At 32.3% G+C, this 27,785-nt stretch overlaps 1 protein-coding gene across 1 annotated transcript; it reads left to right on the top strand.

The window, feature by feature from the left end:
• Positions 1-711: 711 nt before the first annotated feature.
• On the top strand, positions 712-27,785 carry LOC115888373. Its single transcript, XM_030908090.1, has 10 exons — positions 712-903; positions 2,790-2,914; positions 6,281-6,432; positions 6,710-6,819; positions 9,524-9,622; positions 15,986-16,193; positions 19,736-19,914; positions 20,816-21,011; positions 23,429-23,733; positions 27,438-27,785. The coding sequence occupies exons 1-10, from the start codon at positions 846-848 to the stop codon at positions 27,635-27,637; spliced, it is 1,632 nt and encodes a 543-aa protein (XP_030763950.1). The 5' UTR covers positions 712-845; the 3' UTR covers positions 27,638-27,785.

Here is a 27,785-nt window from a genome sequence, read left to right on the forward strand (position 1 = left end):
TTTATAAAATAAGTAGATAAATTATAATAAAATTTAAGTTTATTTAATATTAAATATATTTTTTCAACACCCTGTATACATCGGTCCAAATTTCTGTACATCTAATTTATGATACACGCTATATCAATAAATTGTGGGCCTATGCAAAATGTACAATGCCTTTTGTACCGTTTAGGACCAAATGTATGACTAAATGCATATTTTTCGAAAAAACCTCGTATTTTTCTTAAAACAAAAAATTAAAAATAATCCACCAAATTGTTTTTTCTAATTTGTATTGCACCAATATGAAATAAATACTTTTCTGCTACTATAGCCTGTTTTAAATTGCATAAAACATTTTTATTAGCCAGTTTAATGAGTACAAAGAGGAGCATTTATTGTTTAATTCCGCAATTTTGCGGATCCGCGGGATTGATTGCTTTAATCCCGCGGGTTTGCGGGATTGAGATTTTGGTGCGGGATTGCATTCCCTAGTAACAATGTGACATTACAAAATACAAACAAATAAGACATTTCAACAAGTATCTTAAAACTCTCTCTCTAATTTCTCTAATTTTCGATTTTTTTATGATTTCAAGTATGATTGTATAGACTATATTATAATATTTTATGTCCTAGTAATAATCAGAGTTTTATCGTGGAAAATTTTAACTTACCGCGTCACGTACTGTACATTAAAACATTTTGTTTTTGAATCATTAAAAATTATTTTTACCATTGCTTCAGTATTTAATCAGCCTTTAATTGCGATTGTTTCAGAAAAGTTGTAGTTTGTTTATGTTTGTGGAATAGGAAATTTCTTATCAGATCAATAATAAAATAATTGAATTAAGTAATTCAAAATGGTATCAAGAATGACGTATTTACTACTGCTAGGATGCTGTTTGGTAGTTGCAGAAAGTAAAGTATATTATTTAGTATTTTTGCTTTCCCTACAAAATTTCAAATTTGTAGGGAAATTTGTATAACTATTTTAATTGTATTATTATTTAGTAATCATAATAGATTATATTGTTTTATTCTCGATAAAAATTTCTACATAAAATTACTAATAAATTTAAACAAAAGTAAAAAAGCATATTTGCGTGTGAATGATTGGCGTTCAGTCTATAAATTAAGCTCGACTTTTTTATTTACTACTTTAAGGCGAAATTTGACTTTCGTTAATTTTTACTTTGAATTACACCAAAACACTTTAGTAGAAGAAAAAAAAATATTAAAAGATAAAAAAAAAATATTAAAATCTTAATCATCTACTGATGACTAGCGATATAGCGATATATAACTTAGCATTAACTGATGGTAATTAAGATTAACTTAAAATTAGTTGATGGTTAGTGATACACGGCCTTGAATAACGGCCGCGTGGCGCATGCGAGACAGCCGTGACGCGCGAGCTAACGAGAGGAAAAGTGATAGCGGCAGTGTTGCCACAGCCACCCCATTCGGGGTAGATCTACCCCGTTGTAAAACAATTTAACCTCGTTATCTCGTGATAATCTACCACGATGAAACATAAGCTTGTGGCAACACTGGATAACGATCTATGACAACGCAGCTAAAAAAATCACTATAATAAACTTGAAACTGTCCCAACCTTGATTTCATGCATATTTTCATCGATTGTAGCTTCTGAATAACGGTCTAGGTTTTTTAAAGGTTGCTATTAAGACTTACACTAAAAGTACTTGGAAGAAAATTATAATAAATCGAAAAAAAATGAAGACTTTAACACCCTGTAACTACGAAACAAAGCAGAATCGGACCTATGTTGATATGAAAATTTATGATGAAATCAATGGGTACTTGCTTTTTTCGATTTATTATAATTTTCTTCCAAGTACTTTTAGTGATTCGAATGAAATTTTGGGGGTAAAAGTTACCATAAATGCAACATATTTTAAAGCTACAAAAGTGTCGATAAATTCATCACGGACGTGCATATGGGTTATCTCTGGAATATTTTTCTAAAAAATGCATGTACGCCACTGACTTTTTTCTCTCTTGTTAGCGAAATAGTGTAAGAAGTTTAATGCCGATTAAAAGTTATCTCTTGATATTTTGTCTATTTCGGTCTCCTTGATGAAATAAACGCAATCTTATTAATTTGCTTGGATCCAAGTCTTAATAGCAACCTTTAAAAAATTTTAATATCATTAACTTGTGAGAGTTTTAAATAAGTACCCATTGATTTCATCATAAATTTTCATATCAACATAGGTCCGATTCTGCTTTGTTTCGTAGTTACAGGGTGTTAAAGTAATGTTAATATGAAAAATTAATCTTATTTTTACGTGAGGAATCTCCCCACGAGAGATGGCACATGTTTTTTAAGACACCCTGTAGATGTATTAGTATTTTGGTTTAATGGTCCGGCCGGGTAATAGAATTATCGTATTTTAATAAAAATTAAAAAAAACATTATAAGATTATAAAACTAGAATAGTAGGTATACGGTTTTATATTAACGCACCTCGGGTCGCTTCGGCGAGTGTGTACTTCCAGCATGAGAAGTTCCACTTCTAATATGCGCACATAGTGCACACACAATTTTTTTTTGTTTTTTAAATGAATAATTATATTATAGAGCCGAAATATCAATGCTCTATTACCAAATAAAATATTTGAATTATTTTTGTGAAAATATTGCAAAAAAATATAAAATAATAATAAAATTTTATTAAAAACGTGTGACCCTCGATATATCAATTACTAAAAAATGCCATATGAAGGAGACTTTCTCTATGACACTGTGGAAATAATACATATTATTTTATATTTTCCAGGTTCTAGTTTGGATCTAGATAATGTTCAAAATGTGCTTCTTCGAAATAACGGATCTTTTGAAAATGACCTTGAACCATGCAATTTAAATGGAAAAAATAATAAACTTTGCTTCTTCACATCCAAGGTAAAAGTAAAACAAAGGTAATTTTTTGACCCGATCAGAAATCACACTCTTCTGGGTAATTTTTCTCTGTATTCTATAGACGTTGCTTTATTACCAGTAAGTTTCCAAATGGAAGGCTGTGAATTACTCTCAGATATAAATATCAATTCCCATCTAAAATCACAAAACCCTGCAGTTATATTTATGTTAGTACCACAAATTATACTAAGGGCTGGCAAAGGTTAGTCTTGGGTCGAGATTTCCGTATGTAAGAAGAGTACAATGCGTTTATAATGTACTGAACAAAGAGAGGACAGTAAACACGTTGTCAAACGTATGAAATAAACCGAGAAACTGTGCACATCGCTAAGAGACATGGAAGGAGATATAGCAGATTTGTCGCAGTTGACCGGTCGACCCAATCAATACCTCTGTCAGTACTTAAAGTTCTAGGGAAAGGGCTACGTCATGCGTTCAGCTTCACGATTTAATTACGTCTCGTGATACTTAATTTGTTTATTTATTAACGAGTCGTAATTTTCCCTATAGCTTGAATTTTTTTAAGTGCAAGCTAGAAACACTTGCATTTTTGGTAAAAATAAGTGGAATTGAGTGGGTGTTCGATAGTGGTCGCGCTATTAGAACTCTGAATTCAAAAATCGATATCTCGAAATCTATTAGAAATAATAGATTGTAGTTTCAAGAACTTTGTTAATATTTCTGCTGTATTTTCTTTTTGTAGACAGTATGTGAAAATCTTTATCAATAAAAAAATTACACGATTGCTGAAAATTGCTATGCTCTAAAAGTAAACGGATGGATTGTTTACAATTTTTGAATGGAAAAACAACCTTATCGAATTTTTCTTATGTAAACATATTGTAAAATATCCGATCTTGAAAATAAAAAAAAGTTTCAATATCTAAAGTGGTTCTTGAGTTATGGGCATGTGTTAGAAAGTTGAGTTTTTAAATTATCGCGATTACTGACGTTTTCTTGTTATAAAAAAATGACACCCTAACGATATCCTTATAATTTCATTTCAGATGCTCAGAAACATGTTTAATGATTTTATCTAGTTATCTCTTGAAAAAATAGTCTTTTAAAAATAAGCGGTTTGCGATCGTGATTTTACTTTACTTGATAAGGAAAGGCGTATCGGCAACGCCGCAACAGCCCACCGTCGCGCGTCGCGTCGGTTCGCCGCATTTCTCTCACTCCGGCTTAATAAGATCCCTATGCGATTTACTTCAACACATGTAAATGCCGACCCAAAAGTAACAGTTTTTTAAATTAATTAAGGTTCGGGTTTATTTTTTCTTGACACCCTCTAATCGAAATGAATTAAATCAAATTGTATGTGATATTTACAAAAGTCAATAACTTGGAAACGGCTGGTTTGAGATACATTGTGTGTATTCCGATTTTTGCTTAGAATTGAAGGAAGAATTGAAATATGCAGTAATATACTATTTAAAGAAATGAAACTTTGATGTGCCACGACTTTATGACCGACCCTGTATACTTAAATGTATTACTCGCTAATAGATATTTAAAAATCCTATAACTTTTGTGTTTAACTTTTTGCGGTACCTCCTATATTTTACCTAATAATCGACGGTTTCCATACATAACAGCAAACAGCAACCCTGTATTTGCAGATTGTTTATCTATTTTTACATTGTTTAATAGCTATTTCTTTATGTAAAATCAACAAATATTAAAACATACTTGAGAAACACCTAGCACACGATACCTTCAGAAATCAATTATTTGTCATTGTCAGTGGTGTGTCAGTTAGATTAAACAGGGTAGATTAAAAACTCTATCCAATCATATACAGGGTGTCGCAGAAATAAGTGCAAGTATTTTAAGGGATGGTAGATCTCGATAAAAGAAACATATTTTCTCTTTATCGTTTTTCAAATAAGTCCAAAATAACGGAATTATTTTACTTTGAAAATTTCAAAAAAAAATGATTTTTTGCTAAAATTTTGAGAACCACTGGATCTTTTCTGGATTTTCTTTCTTGTAAATTTAATTTAATACCTATGTTGCCATATTATCAAGAAATTATGTTTTTAACTAAAAACTAAAAAACTTCCAGAAAATTTTTCAAAAAATTTCGAATTTTCAATTTTTTTTTTGCGAAAAAAACCTCATAGGCTTGTTTCTGGGGTTGAACTATACTACCAGTTAAAATACTTGCACTTATTTCTGGATTACCCTGTATAATAATTAGTCTCAATAAATGGAGGGATACCTACAGAAAAAAGTGTAAAAAACAAGTTTACAAAATAATTTTGAGGCCAAAATAGAACTTCTTTGAAATACTAATTTTCAGAATTATTAAAATTGTTTATTTCAGAACTGTATAAGTTATATTTTTTGTAAACAAAGTTTGTCGTAAAGTCATATACAGAGGAAGAAAAAATAAAAAAAGGTTTTTATATTTTAAGATTTTTGTAAATACATAATAACGTATAAAGAGGATAAAAATGCTTTTAAAATTGTTATATTGACGGTTTTTATAAAGTTTAAGTGAAAAATGAAAAATCTATTTTTTAAAAGGTTATACAATACTTTCATCTAAAATAGCTTTAAAACTATTAATTTTCGAAACATAGTTTAATTAGTGCAATTTGTAAGGCTCACTAGGTCTATACATAAAAGGGTAAACGATTATTCAAAATATGTGCATGAAAAAAAAAGGAAATTCATGGACAATTCGAGATATATACGCGGACGAAGTCGCGGGAAAAAGCTAGTTTCTTAAGACGGTCCTACACGATGCGTCCAACGTTCGAACGAACGTTCGAACCAACACTTGACACACTTTTCGACAATATTACAATTGGCGAATGTGTCTCCTATACGATGCTTCGAACGTTCGTTCCAACGTTGGACGCAAACCTGGCGCTACATTTGTAAAAATTAACTCAGTGTCTGCGTACTCTTGGCTTGAGCAGATATGGATAATATATTAAGAGCTGGGATTGCCGCTGGTATGATAGTTTTAAATTGTGCCAAACTGTTAAGAAGCAAAAGAACTAAACAACAGAAGCAAAAGAAAAAGAATGCCTGGGATTCCATATAATAGGATATTTCTCGTAAATCGAAATAAATTCCATTATCATTTGATTATTGCATTCCATTTTAACTAAAAACTTGCTTCGAACGTTCGACACATGGATTTCTGCGCTCCCACACGATGTGGCAAATGCTGTGCGTCCAACGTTTGAAGGTGTTCGCCACATCGTGTAGGACCGTCTTTATTATATCGCTAAAGGCTGAAACCTAATACGACTCATATGTCCTTAAAATGTCAATACTGTGATTCGCTTCACATTAAGGTGACTACATGGTTTTAACTTCTTTTTTTTACAGTCGGCACCTTACCAAATAGCAGTAATAAACTCAACAGCAAACACAGCTATAGTGTTGGATTGTATGGGAAGAAAGGCAGTTGTGATTAACGGTTCAAAAGGACATGTTGTTATATTGAATGGTTATCTTAATACGGGAACTTACATAGAGAGGTAATAATCAATTAGTAATTATTAAAATTATGAGTACTCAACTCGAACCACCGTAGAAAACGGTGTCAAGTTGGCTTCGAAATGAGAATTTATGGCATATACCAAATAATTTTACATATAAATTGACAGCGATCTCCTTCTCCAAGACAACTCTGACGACTTTTTTTCCTCTGTTATATGTTATAGTCTATTGCTATTTATTTTTATTCGATTTTATGTTTGATTTTTCTTCGGTAACATCGTTTTAGATTTTTTTTTTAATTTTATATTCTTTTAGTCCACCAGTTTCCACAGCATCATTATTTGAAATAATCGCAAATTACAAAGTGCAAGAAACTTATAACAATAATACACAAAATGTTTTCAAATTTAACCGAGACAGCAGAGGTAAGTTAATTAATAAGAATAACTAAATAATAAGAGCCAAATATAGAGTGATAACGAAATTGTTGCACAGAGAGTCATTTCGTTGGTTTTCATATTCTAAATTTGACTTTGGCTACAGTACACATATTATAATTCACAAAACTCACATACTCATAAAATAATGAATATTTCTTTCGGCTTAACTGAAATATTAATTTGATTTTAACACTGAATACATTAAGGCTGTATTCAACGGAATACAACCTTAATTTGGTTATGGTTTTCTGTTCCGTTTTTCTGTTTTCCATGAAATTTCCATTATTACTAAAACTAAAAGAATTTCCATGAAATTTCCATTATTACTAAAACTAAAAGAATTTCGGACTTCCATTATCTTTATTTATTTTGCTTACACAACGTTTCGGTCAGAAGTATCACTTACCGTTATCAAATGTGAACTAAAACCTAAAACTACTGATGTACCTATTATCAGGCGAATAGCTAAGCAGTATAAAATTAAAACTGTTTTTAAGTCTACGACTACTCCAAAGAGTTTCCTAACAAAAAAAAACCGGAATCATCAAACCAAGAAAAGCAAAGAGGTGAAACAATGAAGTCGGGCATTGCAGATCATGTGTGGTCCAAGCACCAAAACATAAAATGGTCGGAAGCCCGGGTGTCCACAAAGAAAAGTTCCAGTTCCAGTTCCCCACTGGAAAAAGCGCATATATAAAGAGGCCGTATTCTTTTCTAACAATAATAAAAAGTCTTTAGCAATCCAAGTATAAAAATTTCACCGCCCGCACCCACATATAGAAAAAATCCTCCCAGAATCGCAAACGGGGTTTCGCACCAACCGTGGCACCGTCGATTCCATATTTTCCATCCGCTAACTACAGGAAAAAGTAAAAGAGCAGCAGTCTAAACTTTATGTTGCATTCATCGACTTAACAAAAGCCTTCGACTCTGTGAAGAGGGATGCACTTTGGGCAATTATGGAAAAGTTCGGAGTACCCAACAAATTTCTTACACTGTGTAAAAGCCTCCATAACAACAACAAGTCAAGAGTGTCACCATCATGGATCTCTGAGCGATCCCTTCCTAACAAATACAGGAGTTAGGCAGAGATGTGTCTTAGCGCCTCTCCTATTCAACATATTCTTGGCAGCGCTCTCCATTATAGTGGACAGCAAGCTGCAGGAGAGAGGATTGGGCATTAGATACAGATACGACGGCGGTCTGTTCAACATAAAAAGACTCAGGGCAAAAACACGTACAATATTCATCACAGAACTTCAATACGCTGATGACTGCGCTCTAGTTGCAAACACGTTACAACAATTACAAGAAATGGTAAACAAATATACCTGAGCATACGAGGCTTTGGGCCTTAAGCTAAATATCGACAAAGCCAATATCGTGTGCACTCCCCCGGAAGATCACAACAATGTTATAAAAATCGGAGAAGAACTATTGGAAGAACTATTGGCAGTTTGATTTCGGAAAAGGCCAATATCGACTCTGAAATACAGTAGAGGATTAGCAGCGCCTCAAGAGCATTCTGGAAATTAAAAGACAGGGTTTTCTACAATCATGATTTAAGTACAAAAACAAAACTTGCAGTGTATCGAGCAATTGTAATCCCCACCATCTTATATGGGAGCGAAACCTGGGTGCCGTACCGCCGACACATGAACGCATTAAACAAGTTGCAACAGACGACTTGAAAAAGCTAACTGCGAGAGTATTGAGGTCATGGTTACAAAATCCCGCTTAAGATGGCCTGGTCACGTATGCAGAATGCAAGAAAACCGCATACCGAAATCTCTTTTTTACGGTGAGCTTGTAGACGGTAAGAGGAGGCCGGGTGGACAACTCAAAAGGTACAAAGACATTTTCCACAAATACTTAAAGGGGATTAACATGCAGAATGTGTGGGAGGAATCAGCTTACAATAGAACTCAATGGAGAAGAATTGTAAACTCAGTTAACAGCGACAACCAAAAAGTAAAGAGGCAACAAAGCAATGAGATTTGCGGTAGGCTCATAACATCACGTATCGGGTTTTTCAGTCACAGAAAAGTTCATGAAAGAAAACGCCTTGCGTGACCATTTTCTGATGCGTGTCAAATACTTGTCAGCGAGTAATGGCTGTATGTATGTATGTATATAGAAATTTCAACAATATGGCAACCACTCATAAAACGCTCCAATATAAGTATTCTTAGTGAGGAACCTCACTAGCTTCTACGTCCAAAATTACAGTTAGACAGTCCGACGTCGAATACGTCCATGGATGACAACAATGAATTTAATAATCGTGCCCTCGATGACGTAACTAAAAGTTAATTCGGTATCGCTTATAAAACTTTTATTTCACGTTTGATTCATCTTTTCAATGATATTTAATGTAAAAAAATAATTTGCAAAACAGCTTTTAAACAGCCCGGACAAGATTTTTTTTGATATCTGACATTTTTAGAAACCGTGTTCCATGATAATCAAAATTTTAGACAAAACATTGAAATGGGACAGAAAGCCATGACAAGGTAGAAAACCGAGTAGAAAACAGAATACAGCCTTAAACGAAAAAAAAATGGCATTTATGAACATATTTTATTACGGTTTATTAACGAGTATGTAAAAAACGAAATTTTGTAACTAACCTGTTACCAAAAGAAAAATCAGTCCAAGAAATATTTGCCTATATTTATTTATTTTTCAGTAAAAACCTCAAGTAAGAACATAGAGGTCGAACAACTTATATTATACGTATTTAAAACACTTGGAAAGACATTTCAAAGTTATGCCCAAACTACTATAGGTATGTATACAATAATACAATACCGGGTAATCAACTTAAAGTTATATCCCAGTAAGCGTTGAAATGACATTTCTGTTCGAACTTGACTAGTTGAACATTCAAACTTGTTGACTTTTTAAATGTCCTTTTGAAAGTGGTATATAATAATATGGTGGTGTGTAAATTATAAACAAGATATCTTCTTAGACTGTCGTTGTCTTTAATTTTGAGATTTCGAATTATTCTTTGAAATAAAGATTAATAGGGTTTACCAATCAGAGTTATGTAGAATGAGTAAGCGGGGGAGACCTTAAAGATCAATTGTGTCCCCCTCTCTTGAGTTATAGCTCATCATATAGTCCATAACACATCATGCATGGGGATCTTCCTGTTGTAAGGGGGACAGGGTATTTCCCATCCTCCTCTGACAACAGATATTCATCCTCCGAGGAGTGGGCATCTATCTTCTAAGAGGTTATACACCCTTCCACGATTGGGGTTTACCCCTCCATACCTTTCACAGTCGAGGAGCTTGTCCCCGGCTGAAGTACCCGTAAGGTGGAGGCTGGAGGATCTGTCTACATTTTCTCCACCTCTTTAACTTGGACTCTCCTTAGACCTGATACCGGTGTTTTCCTGACTCTATAATAGAGAATATATTCCTCTTTCTCTATTGCTTCCTTGGACTTGAGGTCAATTATACCGCAAGGGTTAGTCGGTCAACTCAACCTAACCTAACTCAACATCTTTTTTAGATATTTTAAGAACCGTTATTCCGATTTGAATGAGCTTTTGGGTGACTTTGTTTTGCTTTAAAATTTTACTTTCTCAAAAATCAAGAAAAAGTACGGAAAGGACGAAAACTACCCCCACCCCTACATAAATTTTAGTGTACCTAAATATTTTTCAACTTCACCGATGACAGATTTTCTTTTCGTAAAATGGTCCCTCTATAGTATTTACTTCATTTTTTGTCTCTTGTAAAAAGCGCCACATAGCATAATTTTCGAGAAAAACATTTTTGGAGAATTTATTTTTCCAAGAACATAAAAGAACTATGTATTTTTTGAATCACAATAAGTTAATTGCACATAATTTGTCTTTATACAAAAGTGCTTCGTTTGTCCGTTAGAGGGCATCAATAAAAAAATAAACCCGAACGTTAATTAATTTAAAATTTATTAATTTTTTAAACTTTTTATGAAACTTATTGTCAAGCTATTACTATGTGATACTAACATAAAATTCCATATTTTTGCCAACTAGATTATTAGAGCACTAGAGTGTACCAGCGACTTCGTTCGCATCAAATTAATCATTTGTAATGGTGATAATAAAGCAAAGCAAGAATTTCCATTAACATACAAACTGGATAAAATTTTCTCACATTTATGTCAGCATGAGAAAAAACAATATGGCGATATTATTATATAAATTGGTAATATTTGAGGGAATTTGACTTTCGAAAAATCCGTTTGCCAAAAATAAGCTTTTTACGTCAAGCAGTTTAAGCAGAATCGTGGTTAAGAAATCACCCAACTTTTTGGAATGTATTATTCCTCAAACAAAAATCATACAGTCCAATGTATTGGACTGTATGATTTTTTAAAAAATTTCAAAATATGTAAAAAAAAATAAATTATGCTTGTCCAAGCGTTTTCCCGAAAGACTAACCGTTTTTTAAATAACAAATATTGTAATATTTGAGGGGCGTTTCACCCTCTTGGAATTTGAGATTCGAGAAACCCCTCTTATCGAACCTTTACACCCCCACAGTCAATCCGTTTGCCAAAAATCAGCTTTAAACGTCAAGCAGTTTAAGCAGAATCGTGATTACTCAATGGTCATATTTTATGAAACACCCTGTATAAATTTATAAAAATCTTAAAATATGTAAAGCAACAAAATAAAATATACATGTTTAAGATATTTTCCGAAAAACGAAAAACTCACCGGTTTTTAAATAAAAACATATTTTTATATTTGAGGGATAGTTTCACCCCCTTAGAATCCGAGTTTCGAAAAATCCCTTCTTATCGAACCTCTACACCCTAAAGTCAATCTGTTTTCCAAAAATCAGCTTTTTACGTCAAGCGCTTTAAGCAGGATCGTGATTAATCAATGACCAGATTTTTCGTAAAAAAAAAATATACGTGTTTAAGCGTTTTTTCGGAAGTTTGACCGTTTTTTTTTAAATAAAAAATATTGTAATATTTGAGGGCTTGATTCGCCCCCTTGGAACTGGAATTTAGAAAAATCCCTTCTTATCGAACCTCTACACCCTAGAATCAACCTGTATGCCAAAATTGAGCTTCTTACGTTGAGTGATTTGAGCAGGATCGTGATTAATCAGTATGTCAGTCACTTAAGGATTTTATATATTAGTATAGATAATAGATTTTATGCGCCTCTATAGCTTGATGTGACAAAAAACATTTTTTGGAAATCAGCTTCGGAAAAATAACTTTTTCCTCAAAAAAACATGCGCTGTGTTTTCTTTTAACAAGAGACAAAAAATGTAGTAAATAGTAGAAGGTCCGTTTTACGAAAAAAAATTGGTCGTTGGCAGGGGTGGATGGGCCATCTGGGAAAACGGGAAAATTCCCGGTGGGCCGGTAGGAAGATGGACCGGTGGGCCGATCCCAATCAGAGCTCAAAAAAAAAGATTGATTTATCAAAAACTAAATGGTTAATCTTCTAACTAAAGTTACGTAAGATTCTTAGTGACTGCCTAAGTAACTAATCAATTAGATCAATATAATCGGCAGTTGCTTTTAAACATAAATACCAATTTGTAAAATAACTATTGTTAGATGTCTTTCTCTGAGACACTTATAATTTTAATAAACATCTGTTTGTTGTTCCGTTTGAAATGTTTTATTATACAAGGTGAGTCTGTAAGTGCACTTTATTTGTGCTGCTTTGTGCAAATATTTTCAGGGCTGGCAGATATGAATAAAAGAAACATATTATGACATTCTCTTTACCGTGTTTCAAATAAGTCCAAAATAACAGAGTTATTAAAGTTGAAAATTATTTAAAAAAATTGATTTATATTTAAAAAAAAGGTCACCGAAATTTTTCTGTATTTCCATCTCTTTTTGTGCCGTAATATCAAAGATTAAGAAAATATACCGTGGGAACATTTGCGGTGAAACAACTTTTTTTTGCAAAAACTTCATAGACGCGTGTTCCTGGGGTCGAAATATACCACCCCTGAAAATATTTGCACTTATTTAAGACTCATCCTGTATAGATTTACCACTATTCTTTTATTAATAATTAATAAAGACTCCGGCAGGGGTACAGCAGAAAAAAGAGTGAATTTCATCTAAATAGTCTCGATAGTGTATACTATAAATATGGTAGCGTAGCTTTGACAACTGGGGCCTCGGTGCAATACTTTTCGAGCTCCTCTCAAAGGTAGGCGAATTTGACGCGAACTCTGCGGTTGAGGGAAAACATGAAGATGGCTTGGTTTGAATTGGGGACAGACTAAAAGCCAAGTCTGAGAACTAAAAGTTAAATCTAAGTTGTTGTTTTAAATGTTGCTAGAACAATTTTACTAAAAATTAGTGAAACAGCAGAGAAGAGTTAAATAAGATGTAAACTAGATTAGATAATAAAATATTAATGTCTCCAAAATCCAAATATTTTATTATGGACCGTAACATAGCAACTACCTCAGAACACATTTATATCCACTGCCTAGGTATTGCCTAGATTTTTTTTCGTTTAAGTCATGGCATTATCATACAAGATGCCAAATGTAGAAACGAGTAAAAATTACATGATGAGAATTATACCAAAAATTAAAACACGTATACACGACGAGGCTGCTGCTGTACCAGAAAAGAGAGAATTTCTTTCTACTATGTGTTTACCTGAAAAGCTAAAAATAATGTATTTCACAGAGGATTGGGCCAGCTGAAGTGAATGAATCAGAAAGTCTCAAAAAGTTTCTCAAAATCGTGATTGAAAATCATAGCAAATTCAAGATCAAATTAGCATCGATAATGGAAATAAAACAGTAGAACTCTGTGAAACTGAGCTATTTTGTAGTAAAAATACATATGTCCGATCTGATATTGATCTTTATAAAAATTTTGATCAAGACAATTTCAAAATTTCAGAAAATCGGAGTCAAAAGAGATTTTTTCGCCCGAGCGAAAATCAGCCTTACTTATATAGGGTGTCCCAGAAATAAGTGCAAGTATTTTGAAGGGGTAGATTTGGTCAAAAGAAACATTTTTTCCCTTTACCGTTTTTGGTTTGGTTTGGTTCCAGTTTGTATGTTAATGGAAATTCTTGCTTTGCTTTATCATCACCATTACAAATGATTAATTCGACGCGAACGAAGTCGCTGGTACACGCTAGTACATAATATATAAGTTTGTTGATCATATATTTACTACTAACTCATTGAGTATAGTTTTTTTAACAATGTATTAGCGTGAAACGACTAATCTAAATTTTCATTAATATACAGCCTAAGAAATTTTGTATTCTCAGACGACAGTACTCGATTGTTTGCTAAATCTAAATAATCAATATTTGGTAGTCTCGACTGTTTGGTCTTGAAAAATATAACGTTTGTCTTGTCAGAATTAAGAAGAAGTTTATTGCCTGTAAACCATTTTAACACTGATGTATAAAAATCTTTGCTGTATTATATAAGGTGTGCATGCGTAAGATCTACGTTTTTATATTTACTACTCCCTATCCAGTGCCGGTTTAAGCAACTTTTCCGCCCGGTGCTAACTGTAACGAGCGCCCATCCCCTATTAACTTATAAAAACAAAATATTGTTTTCTATATTTATATCTAAAAATTGCTTTAAGAAAATCAAAAATTGAGTTTAAATATCTTTGAAAATTATGATGTTTTTTTTTATTTTACAACATAATAAACAGAAAAAGTGTCAAACATGGAAAAAACTGATGAAATTAAACCATACAAAAATATTAAAAAGGGAACTAACATTGAAGAATAATACTGCCGATTAAAATAAAAATAGTAACATGTTTGGTAATTTCCACATAAAAACAAAAAAAAAATAAGGCATAACGAAGAAACATAACATATGGTATAAAAACAACATATAGATAAACAATAAATGTGTTAAAAATAGACAAAACTAACGAAAAACAAACGATATACAAAAATAACAAATAGTTAACTATGACTGAACAATAAGTACCAATATTGCAAATAGTTACATGTTTAGTAATTCCTAAATAAAAACAAAAAATTTACGCATAAAGAAGAAACAAAAAACACGTAAAAACATATAAAAGTGTAAAATTAACATGAAAAATAAAACTAATGAAAAAACAAATAAACAAAATAACAAAAAGTTAACCAATACTGGAAAATATTCACATGTCACATGTTTAGAAATTCTTATATAGGTATAAATAATTTACGCTTAACGAAAAAACGTACCTTTTGGTATAAAGATGCAAAAAGAAAGAAAGAAAGAAAGAATATAGAGTTATATGAAAGTCGTTTGCTAGCTTTTAAATTGTTTACACTAAAATTAAAATATGCAGGGGGCTTCAAAAAGTAGATATAGATATGTAATAAGTACAAAATAACCGAGTTATTTTACTTTGAAAATTTAAACAAAAAATGCTTTTTTGCTTAAATTTTGAGAACCTCTGGATGTTTTCCGGATTTTCTTTCATGTAAATTTAATCTACTACCTACGTTGCCATATTATCAAGAAATTATGTTTTTTTAAGTACTTAAAAATAAAAAAAATTCCAAATTTTTTTTCAAAATATTAAAAATCTTCGCAAAAAAAACTCATAGGCGTGTTTCTGAAGCCGAAATATACTACCAGTTAAAATACTTGCACTAATTTCTGGGACACCCTGTATATTAATAAATAAAATATGTTTCTTCGTTATGGTCATTTTGTTTTTGTGGATTCGGTGGGGTTGCCTGTTATTCCCGGGCCGGTTTCCACTTCCCCATCCACCCCTGGTCGTTAGTTAAGTTTGAAAATATTTATACTAAAATTTATGTAAAGATGGTTTAGTTTTCACCCTTCCCGTACATTCTTGATTTTTGTGAAAGAAAAATATTAAAGCGCTTAGCAAAACATAGACACCCAAAATTTCAGTCAAATCGGAATAGCGATCCTTAAAATATCTGAAAAAATGTGTTTATTTTTTTAAAGTCTTAACACATAAACGAAGTACTTTTGTATAGAGGTAAATTGTGTCCAATGAACTTATTTTGATTCCAAAAATACGTAGTACCTAGTTCTATGTCCAGGGAATATTGGAACACCCTGTATATCAATATTATATGATATTTCATTATTTTGGAGTGCTCCTACTCTATACCATCTAACTTTAATCTGGCGGATGTTATTAGGTTCAGGTCAAGTTGTTGCGGGTACCATGAAGTTGTTTGATGAAGCAGAACACTTGGTCAGATTCATGATATCCCGATTCATCGATTTACATACCGGCGGCTGGTTAGTGTTGAAATCTGACGCGTTGGCTATCTGGGAAGTCATCAGAACTTTTAGTATGTTTGCTACGAGGTGTGGATTACGGAAATTAACTTCTCTGAATATAAGGTATGTTATCGATAGTTACAAGAGGAAACACTTTTTATACTTTTTCAAATTTCTATACGGCTTCAAATAAAAATATAAAAATATACCGGGTGCAATTCAAAAGTGGCTCACGCTTATAACTTTTTTATTTTTTTAGATAAAAAAACTAAATTTGGTATATTAGTAGATATCATATGTCAACTTTTAACATTTTCGCTTAAAACAAAATTGTATTTTAAATTTCAATCTATAGTGCCATGGTTGTGTTAAAAACACTAATCTTTAATCAAGGAGCCTTGGAAAAATAAATTTGATCATCTAATGCTTTTAGTCTTGTTCTGACCGGTTAAAAGATACCCAAATCGTATTTTTAATCACATATCAATTTTTTCAAACAGAACGAGGGTGGCTCATTAGCATATTTCGAAAAAGCTTTTTTTATGAATTATTTGATACCATACACTTGGTATTTTGAGTCAAACTGTCGAAAATAAACCATACTCGAGAATGTCAAAAATTAACATATGATGTCATTCTAATCAGAGTGTAATTTTCTATCAAATAAAGTACCGAGGGTGTCATTTAAAAATCAAAAGTTGTAGTGATTGCGGTGAAACAGGAAGTGACCGAAAATAATTGAATACGTAAATCAATCCTAATTTATGTCATATACTAACATACCAAATCTCGTTCTGTAATCTGAAAAAATAAAAAAAGTTATAGGGGTGAGAAGCCACTTTTGAGACGAACCGGGTATATGAAAATATGGTTAAATTTGTTTCTGTGATCCTAAAAATCAAAACGGGTCTTTAGTGGTAATCAGGCAAGCTAAATAAGCTGCATATGATAATTTGGAGAAAGAGATTAAATATTCCAGGATTTATGGATCTTCTATTTATAACTATTTCAAAATTATTTCATTTGTATATTTCCATATTATTATTCAAAATTTCATTTGAAGCTCTCAACGATTTTCTTCTAGTTATCCACTTTCTGACATACAAACGTTTTAGTTTGTCAGATATATCTTGTTCAATACCTTTCAGTGCAATCAGTGGCAATCAGTGGCAATCAGGCAAGCTCAATAAGCTGCATATGATAATTTGGAGAAAGAGATTAAATATTCCAGGATTTATGGATCTTCTATTTATAACTATTTCAAAATTATTTCATTTGTATTTCCATATTATTATTCAAACTTTCATTTAAAGCTCTCAACGATTCTCTTCTAGTTATCCACTTTCTGACATACAAACGTTATAGTTTGTCAGATATATCTTGTTCAATACCTTTCTGTGCAATCAGTGGCAATCAGTGGCAATCAGACAAGCTAAATAAGCTGCATATGATAATTTGGAGAAAGAGATTAAATATTCCAGGATTTATGGATCTTCTATTTATAACTATTTCAAAATTATTTCATTTGTATTTCCATATTATTATTCAAAATTTCATTTAAAGCTCTCAACGATTCTCTTCTAGTTATCCACTTTCTGATATACAAACGTTTTAGTTTGTCAGATATATCTTGTTCAATACCTTTCAGTGCAATCAGTGGCAATCAGGCAAGCTAAATAAGCTGCATATGATAATTTGGAGAAAGAGATTAAATATTCCAGGATTTATGGATCTTCTGTTTATAACTATTTCAAAATTATTTCATTTGTATTTCCATATTATTATTCAAAATTTTATTTGAAGCTCTCAACGATTCTCTTCTAGTTATCCACTTTCTGACATACAAACGTTTTAATTTGTCAGATATATTTTGTTCAATACCTTTCAGTGCAATCAGTGGCAATCAGTGGCAATCAGGCAAGCTAAATAAGCTGCATATGATAATTTGGAGAAAGAGATTAAATATTCCAGGATTTATGGATCTTCTATTTATAACTATTTCAAAATTATTTCATTTGTATTTCCATATTATTATTCAAAATTTCATTTGAAGCTCTCAACGATTCTCTTCTAGTTATCCACTTTCTGACATACAAACGTTTTAGTTTGTCAGATATATTTTGTTCAATACCTTTCAGTGCAATCAGTGGCAATCAGTGGCAATCAGGCAAGCTAAATAAGCTGCATATGATAATTTGGAGAAAGAGATGAAATATTCCAGGATTTATGGATCTTCTATTTATAACTATTTCAAAATTATTTCATTTGTATTTCCATATTATTATTCAAACTTTCATTTGAAGCTCTCAACGATTCTCTTCTAGTTATCCACTTTCTGACATACAAACATTTTAGTTTGTCAGATATATCTTCAATACCTTCAGTACCTTCAGTGGCAATCAGTGGCAATCAGTGGCAATCAGGCAAGCTAAATAAGCTGCATATGATAATTTGGAGAAAGAGATTAAATATTCCAGGATTTATGGATCTTCTATTTATAACTATTTCAAAATTATTTCATTTGTATTTCCATATTATTATTCAAAATTTCATTTGAAGCTCTCAACGATTCTCTTCTAGTTATCCACTTTCTGACATACAAACGTTTTAGTTTGTCAGATATATTTTGTTCAATACGTTTCAGTGCAATCAGTGGCAATAAGGCAAGCTAAATAAGCTGCATATGATAATTTGGAGAAAGAGATGAAATATTCCAGGATTTATGGATCTTCTATTTATAACTATTTCAAAATTATTTCATTTGTATTTCCATATTATTATTCAAACTTTCATTTGAAGCTCTCAACGATTCTCTTCTAGTTATCCACTTTCTGACATACAAACGTTTTAGTTTGTCAGATATATCTTGTTCAATACCTTTCAGTGCAATCAGTGGCAATCAGTGGCAATCAGTGGCAATCAGGCAAGCTCAATAAGCTGCATATGATAATTTGGAGAAAGAGATTAAATATTCCAGGATTTATGGATCTTCTATTTATAACTATTTCAAAATTATTTCATTTGCATTTCCATATTATTATTCAAAATTTCATTTGAAGCTCTCAACGATTCTCTTCTAGTTATCCACTTTCTGACATACAAACATTTTAGTTTGTCAGATATATCTTGTTCAATACCTTTCAGTGCAATCAGTGGCAATCAGTGGCAATCAGGCAAGCTAAATAAGCTGCATATGATAATTTGGAGAAAGAGATTAAATATTCCAGGATTTATGGATCTTCTATTTATAACTATTTCAAAATTATTTCATTTGTATTTCCATATTATTATTCAAAATTTCATTTGAAGCTCTCAACGATTCTCTTCTAGTTATCCACTTTCTGACATACAAACGTTTTAGTTTGTCAGATATATCTTGTTCAATACCTTTCAGTGCAATCAGTGGCAATCAGTGGCAATCAGGCAAGCTCAGAAAAAATAAAAAGTTAAAGGGGCGAGCCACTTTTGAGAGACACCCGTTATATCCAGCAGATCTCTAAACATCTTTTAGTTAAGAACAACTTATGCAAAAAATAAATATTGGTTTTCCAAGAGCAGAAGAGCAATAAAAATGATAAAAATTTACAGCTATTTTTATGTACGTTTTATGTTGAATTACGCTACGTCTAGATAAAAAAGAGATTATTTATAAATTTTTATTACAGAATTCCTTTAGGAAAAATGATAGGAACGCTGAATGGTTTGGAGTCCTTCAATTTTATCATGTCCGAACTGGCCAGGAAAACTCAATTGGTCAATATCATATCATTTATGGGTCAATCTCCTATAATTAGTATGCGAATCATAGCAGGTCTGGGTGGAATGAGCCTGCAAGGTTCGTCAGGTAAGAATAAACAAATACAATTATCAATACAATTATCAACTCTTAACTGCCCTGTAAAGGGTTAAAGTATTTTTTAGTCAGATATATCTAATCTATTGTATTTTATAGCCAGTCTAGATATGTTCGTTTCTTAAGTCCTCCATACTGAAGTCCGACATATTGGGAAGTTTTCAATGATAACCTATACTATACCTATACCTACGTTTCCTAATTATTCCATCAACTAATAAAAAGGCATAACCAATATACTTATTAACTACATCCCTAATATAATCTTATTTCTTTTTATTTCGCGTTTGTAACGTCTAAGGCTAAGAACATAGTGGAGCGGCGAGCAAGTAGCGCGATACCGCGTCGAGCAAGCCTGGAGGTGCTGAAACATAGTAGAACGGCGAAGAATAGCAGGATACTTGTGCAAATTTATTATTTTCATTTGCTTATTGATAATTTAAAATGTTAACAGTGGTTAAAATTCTGGCAGTAGTGTCACAAACATTTGGTTGATTCAAAACCAACAAACTAGAAGGTGTGGTGAACATGAAATTTTCAAAAACCGGAGTTTACAAAAATTTGTTGCCACTTCATCTCATAACTTATCTAAAATGTACCGGTTATGGCGATTACTATCTTTCTGATCCCATAAAATCTCTCTTACAAATACTAAATCTATTAATTTTTGGGAATTCATCGTTTTCTACAGCGCAACAGAGCGACGAAAACAAAATTATTTGAATCGATCTCGCCGCTCGATCTAACCGCTCGAGCAGATCGCTTTACTATGTTCACACATACATGTCTTCACAGGTTTGTTTTGCTCGTCGCGTCGCTCCACTATGTTCTTAGCCTAAGGTTCCAACCTCAACTGGAAGTTTAATCTAATTAAAAACTAGCTTTCTTTTAGGCGTATTCACCATCGTCTCTCATATTGTCGAACAACTTCTGAAAGACACCCTCAAAACATCTGCTCATGTTAACGATATCACTGACATGGTTCTGTTGTTCTTCAGGGAACGATCAAAAGCTCGTTTACCCGTAGGTCAAGAAATCTATGCAGGTACTGAGAGACTAAAAAAGCTTTTCACAGAGAAAAATAAAAAGTAAGTAAAAATTAGTTTCCGAAAATTTTTTATTGAGCCCCTTAGCATAGGGTGAGTTTCCTACGATGTTCTCTATGGGTATCTCAGAAACTACTGGACATAGAGAGTCGGTTAAATGGGGAAAGAATTGCAGTTTTGTGGGGTCATAAATATGCGCTTTTGAGATTTTTGAAAAAGTTATTCCATTATAAGCTATTTTAGACAAAAAGTTTTCAGATAAAAGTTGTAGATAATCACATCCTTAATGAGAGCGTGTCCTCCGTTTTTTTCTAAAGCCTGTCATTTTTGACATATGACACAAACATATGTTTTTTTAAATGGAAACGATACTGGCCGTGACTTCATAAAAAGCGCACATTTTTTAAGCTTTTTAGCTATATAAGCTATAATATATTTTCTTCGAAATATTACGAGTTATAGCCAATTCTTATAATATTTAAGCAATTTCACTTAGTTAGCCACGGAAACAAGTTTAATTGTCTTTGCTTTGGTCTTTGCTCTCAGACATGTGAAGCTGTCACATCCAAACTTTGTAAATTAAAAAAAACAAAGATTGTAAATAACATATTTACAATTACAAAGCGTGTAGGATTATTGGTTCGACTTTTCTTGACCATACATTTTCGAGAATACGTTGACCGCAAAATAAAACACTAAATCACCACAATACACCAAAACACTTTTATTTTTACACTGGACGCGCGTTTCGCTAACCATGTTAGCATCATCAGATCTGATGATGCTAACATGGCATAAACTCTGAAGTTTTTAATCATCTGCTGATGATGCTAACATGGTTAGCGAAACGCGCGTCCAGTGTAAAAATAAAAGTGTTTTGGTGTATTGTGGTGATTTAGTGATTTATTTTGCTGTGTACCACCAAAGGTTCCAACCCCCAACTGTAATTTAAAATACGTTGACCGGTGAATGTTACGTTTTTTAGAGAACCGTTTTCAAGACATGTTAGAAAAGTTAAATTTAGTTATAGCCAATTCTTATCTTTCTTGACTAATTTCACTTAGATTGTATGGTATTCTTATTCTGTTATGATTTATCACTTAGAAAAAGTCAGAATATATTATTAAACGGTTCTTTACAATTTACATTAAACAAACTAAAACTTAAAAAAATAATATCACTAACTGAATTACTACATCTATTCTCACAGAAGGACCGATCGACTTAATTAAACTTCTCTCGTACCGCCACTTCGAGTGCCTCTCTTAATTCATAATTTTTTTTGTAAACCTTATTGTTAACCATACCGCATAAAAAATCTAAAATGGATAGGTCAGGAGATGGAGGAGGCCCATGCAATTGGTCCACCTCTTACTATCCCTGAGTTTATATAATTATGATATAAATAATTTTTAACATTTCTTTCATTATGGGGAAAGGGGTCATAATGAAAGTCATGTTGGAACCACTCTTTTGATGCGCGAGTATCTACACGCTTTTCTTAATTTGCAAAATTTATATTTACAAATTTTGTTTATTTTAATTTACAAAGTATGGATGTGACAGTTTCAAATTTCAGAGAACGAAGATTGAACTTGTTTCCATGGCTAAGTGAAATTAGTCAAGAAAGATAAGAATTGGCTATAACTCAGTAATTTTGTGAAAAAAACATATTATAGCTTATATCACCGAAAAGCTTAAAAATGGCGCTTTTTATGAAGCCATGACCAACTATGGTGTCCATTAAAACAAAACATGTTTGTCAAATATAATATGTCAAAAATGACAGGCTTTAGAAAAAATCGGAGAAGACAAACTCATTAGGGATGTGATTATCTACAACTTTTATCTGAAAACTTTTTGTCTAAAATAGATTATAATGGAATTAGAGACAATTTTTAAAATAGCCAATATTTGTTTTATTTTAAATGCCATGAATTTTTTCAAAAATCTGAAAGGCGCATATTTATGACCCCACAAAACTGCAATTCTTTCCCCATTTAACCGACTCTCTATCCCCAGTAGTTTCCGAGATACCCATAGAGAACATCGTAGGAAACTCACCCTGGAAAAATAAACTACTGTGGTATTGCCAAAATTTAACTGAACCAGAACCGTTCTGCTTCCCAAGTGGAAACCAACTTAAAACGGAACTCTGTAGAGTAGAGTGGAAGTATAGTAGAGGGGGTTAATCACTGCGACCTTAAAGATAATATATTGTGTCCCCCTTTCTTGAGTTATAAGTTATAACTGATCATACATGGGGACTTTCCTGTTCTTATAGAGGGAAAAAGGTTATTCCCATCTTCCTCTGACAACAGACGTTCTTTCTCCGAGGGTATACACCCTTCCACGGTTGAGGTTTGGCCCTCCATGCCCTTCACAGTCGATTGCTTCCCATTTTTATTCTATATTCTTCTAGTAAGACAATGAGATATTCTAACTAAATTATATTTCAGAAAAATTTTGACACCACTGATAGAGATGATGGACAGCGTGCGAGGCCAAAAAACTTTAAAAATTCGAAACGTCAATGTGGCACAGGCCTTCAAAATTCTCAGTGATCCCAACGTGCCCGACGCTGTCACTATGGCTTTCTCCATCATCAAGATTTTCGCACCTTTGAAAATTCCGAGACTGGTCAACAACGCTCTAGCTGGAGTGTATTCAGGTAGCGTCCACATGATGACCAGGAGTGAAAATCGTGTTTCTATTGGAGAATTACTACCTGGAACGTCCCTCACTCCTGAAGATGGCGTAATGCGTAAGTATTTGTCTGTCCAACGACAAGATCCTTGACAGTGATAGAGGTGTCTGTCGTTTTAATTTCAAAGTAGTTTATTTTAATTTACAAAGACATATGTTGGTACAATTGGAACGCATAGCAGGAAATATATTTAATCTACGAAAATGTCATTATAACACATTTAACATTGTCATTTGGATGTCATTATGGCTTTCATAATAGCACTAGTGCTATTATGAATTCATAATAACACGAAAATTTTAAAATAAGAAACAAGCAAAAACGTACCTAAATACGTTTATTTATTGTTTTTCTTTTTAGAAATGCAATTAAATGGACTTACTTACTAATATCTGTATTTTTCTTCACTGATATAACTGAACATAGCATGGAATAATATACCCAAAGTGATGAAGCCTTCCTATGTTTTGAAAGATGTTCAAAATATGCCAGGAGAACCTTTTCGTTACTACTATTCTTGATTCCTTTCCCTTTACACCAATCTTCAAGTTTTACATAGGCTTGCTCGTATGTTTGTCTTGATTTTTCGGGAAGTAGGGAATCGACAACGTTTTGCGCAATGCCTTCAATATCCGAGGGACACTTTCAGAATCAGAATCACCCATATTAATATTATTTTTTGCTTTTTGCTAAAACTGAACGTATAACAAGTCAAAATGGAAACAATCAGAGAGAACACTAATAACTAAAGTGAGAGAGACCGATCAACGTTAATTTTTGAAGACTGTGTTAGTGGCGCGGCCTTTGGCGTCTAACCCGAACTATGAGCGCATTATCGATATAGTAGGTTGCATTCATACCTATATACTAACGCCAAAAATTTAAAATTTGTATATTTGAACCGAATATTAATCTTTCAAGTTTATAATAAGAAATCTTCGTAGTTTTTTTAGATTATTTTGTTGACAACGAAAATTTATTATTAAACTTTAAAGCATTAGAAACCTATAAATAAAATACTGTGTAGGAACATAATAATTTATTAACTCCAGACTCCTTGCCATACTCCAACTCAAGGCTGCAATCTTCAGTATCTTTTTTATCTAACTTGGTTGGGAGTGAACAGGGAAGCACGGTTGGGAGCTCGCACAGAGTATCAGTAGGTATCCCGTATGTATTCAATGTTTTTGATAGTCTTTATTCTATAACAAGAACCTAGCAGTTGAAGAAAATAATTTGTATTACTGGAAATAATACCAGGTATAATACCTAGTCGTTCCATAGGTATCAGAAAAGAATGTGATGTTTTAATTTACAAAAAAATTAAATTAGCAATGTACGATTATTATGTGCACTTACTATTATTATTAGGTATGTTAGAATAATTACCGAGATAAAACTTACCTTTAAACGTAACGTTTTGTCTGGGTCTCAACCACAAAACAAAAATTACAAAAATGCCGACTAATCGTGGAATCTGAAATAATCTTGAAATAATCAATAATGACAATAATCTTCTCTTCTGACAAGCTAAAAGAACAGGCACATTCAGTCAAAAACAATTTATTACTCCGATTTGCTCCGATTATCAACAGATTTTAGTTATCTCCTTCTAGAGCTAAGAAATAGAAAAAGCTACTGACAATCTAATTAATCCTGTCAAATGTTTAACTTGCAAAGTTGAAAACTTCCTTTTTTGACCGCCTAAACGCTATGCGCGTCTGGGATGCGCGGTGACAAAATAAACTTGTCTACGAAATGCCCTATTCCACAAGCCCTCTCACTTTAGTTATTAGTTTCTCTCTGGAAACAATCAACAAGCACGGTTACCACGGCGTCGATTAATATGAACACCTGATAATTTTGAATTTAAATTTTTATGAGGATATCTCTGCTATTTTAAATTAAATCAAATCTCTTTGGATCGTCCGTCGTGTCGCAATAAATGCACCTACACCTATTGTTCACCAGACGAAGAACAACCGTACGCTGCGGTTTTCTTTTTAATTTGTACCATCTTTTTTTATAATTTTTCCTAACCTTTTAAAAAGTCGCCGCAAACTACCGAGTAAAAAAAATATACATTTACGACGTTTTCTACTTAAAAAAAGTTAGTAACCGTTCTCAAGATATTTAAAATGGAAATGGTCAATACATGCCATTATTGACAAAAAATAAACATGTTGAGTAGATAGTTATGTATGTATATGACTGAAATAATAAATTTTGGAACTTTTTATTTTTTTAAATTAATCATAAACTTTTTTCTAAAATATGATGATAAAACAGTTTTAGTTGAAGTTTTGGCACAAAAGCATTTCAAATTTATGATTTCAGTATAAATAACTATTTAGTCAACATATTATTATGTTTAATTTATGTCAATGATGACAGGTATTGATAATTTAGATTCCAAATATCTCGGCGAGAACCACTCAGCGATTTTTACCAAGAGACATTTTTTACATAAAAACGTCTTAAATGCCTAGATCATATATACTTACGTGGATAAGTAAATCACTATGGAAACTGTCCCAAACATATCAACGACTTCCATTTATCTTCTTTTTTTGTTGCACACGCGGTGCTTCTACTCTATCTATCCTTGTCGAGGACCTATCGTCCACGCGTCAAATTTGAACATTAATTTTAAAAATTTAATTTGTAAAATGCATCTATTTGAACAATAATTGAATGTTACTGTCACAAAAATTAAATTAAATAAAAAATAAATTATCCACTCCGTACGAATATCAATATTCTTAGGAAATCTAACCAGAAAGTATGCATGTGGTTTAATATACATAAAAGAACAACTGAATACTTTACTTGTCAGTGAAAAGATAATTCGGGAACATTTATATTATAATTTCAACACACCAAACACTTTCTTGTCATTTTTACAAGTATTTACCCAAAAATTAAAACCCAACGAGTAAAAAATAGAAATATAATTGCACAAACTTAAAATTAACTTCTCACTGAACACACTTGCATCCTTGGCTATATAAAAGCGGTCGATAAAAGAGTAATTAATACAATGTTTAAAATAAAAAAAAACGCAAAAAACAAGCGTCGTTACCATGTCGTTACACAATGGAAATAACATTATGACATATGATTATGACAAGATTATGACAATACGATGACAATGAAAAGTTGGTTTCCATAACAATGTATAATTTGTACTTTCTAAACCGGATAAAATTGTAATTATTTTGGAAATACGTGCCACTTTTAATGCGCATGCGTAAAGTGAGGTCCTCGAGAAAGACAAACCTATTGAACGTTCATAAGTGCAATAAAGAAGGTTTGAAAATGGCATGTCGTGATGTTGGGGATATATTTTTTAATGCTAAACGTATGGCGTTGATTTATCCACGTAAGTATATATGATCTAGGCTTAAATGTATATTTTTTTACTCAGTAGTTTTATAAAGGTACGGACGAAAAGTTATTAGTTTTCAAACCAGTTAAAAATATGTAGGTGGCGCCCTCTACAAGTAGGAGTTATATTGACATCAAAATCAAATTTCTCATGTCAAAAATATTTTCATCCAAATATTGACGTTACATCAGAAATTATTTGGAAAAAATCGAAATAAAAATGAAACTTCTACACCCTGTATCTCCGAAACTAAACATTTTAGGACATACATTTATACGAACTTTTTTACTTATTTTTATATGCAGAATATTCTGCCGAAGTTTCCGAAATACAGTTCGGACCACAATGACAACAAACTGTATTTCTATTTCAGGGTCTTCTATTCAACCTGTATCGCTGCGAAACTTATCCACAATAGAAATAATTAAAAGTGTACCCCAGTTCCAAGCCGTGTTTGCGGTACTGGACAGAAATGCTGTGAATAGGTACAACATGAGTTTATACGACAAACTGAAGAAAGATCGGCAGTTCAAAAACCAAATCAATGCAGCAATGAGAAGGGCACTGGCTTGAAAACTAATAATCGTAGATTTTGAACTTTGATTACATTGATATTATTACCTTAATTTATAGAACAAAATAAATACATCATATTATTTCTTTTCTTTCAATTGAATAAAACCAAATAATTTTGTTTCTTCAATAAAATAAGTTAAATCAA

The sequence above is a fragment of the Sitophilus oryzae genome, unplaced genomic scaffold, assembly GCF_002938485.1.
Source record: "Sitophilus oryzae breed Bouriz unplaced genomic scaffold, Soryzae_2.0 scaffold_734_pilon_pilon, whole genome shotgun sequence".
In the NCBI taxonomy this organism is placed as follows: Eukaryota; Metazoa; Arthropoda; class Insecta; order Coleoptera; family Curculionidae; genus Sitophilus; species Sitophilus oryzae.

What these genes read in the sequence shown, in the direction of transcription:
- LOC115888373 (XM_030908090.1), top strand. Translation starts at nt 846, where the DNA reads ATGGTATCAAGAATGACGTATTTACTACTGCTAGGATGCTGTTTGGTA. An exon ending in CTGTTTGGTAGTTGCAGAAA is followed by an intron (nt 904 to 2,789) that starts GTAAAGTATATT and finishes TATATTTTCCAG; the next exon opens with GTTCTAGTTTGGATCTAGAT. An exon ending in GAGCCTGCAAGGTTCGTCAG is followed by an intron (nt 19,915 to 20,815) that starts GTAAGAATAAAC and finishes GCTTTCTTTTAG; the next exon opens with GCGTATTCACCATCGTCTCT.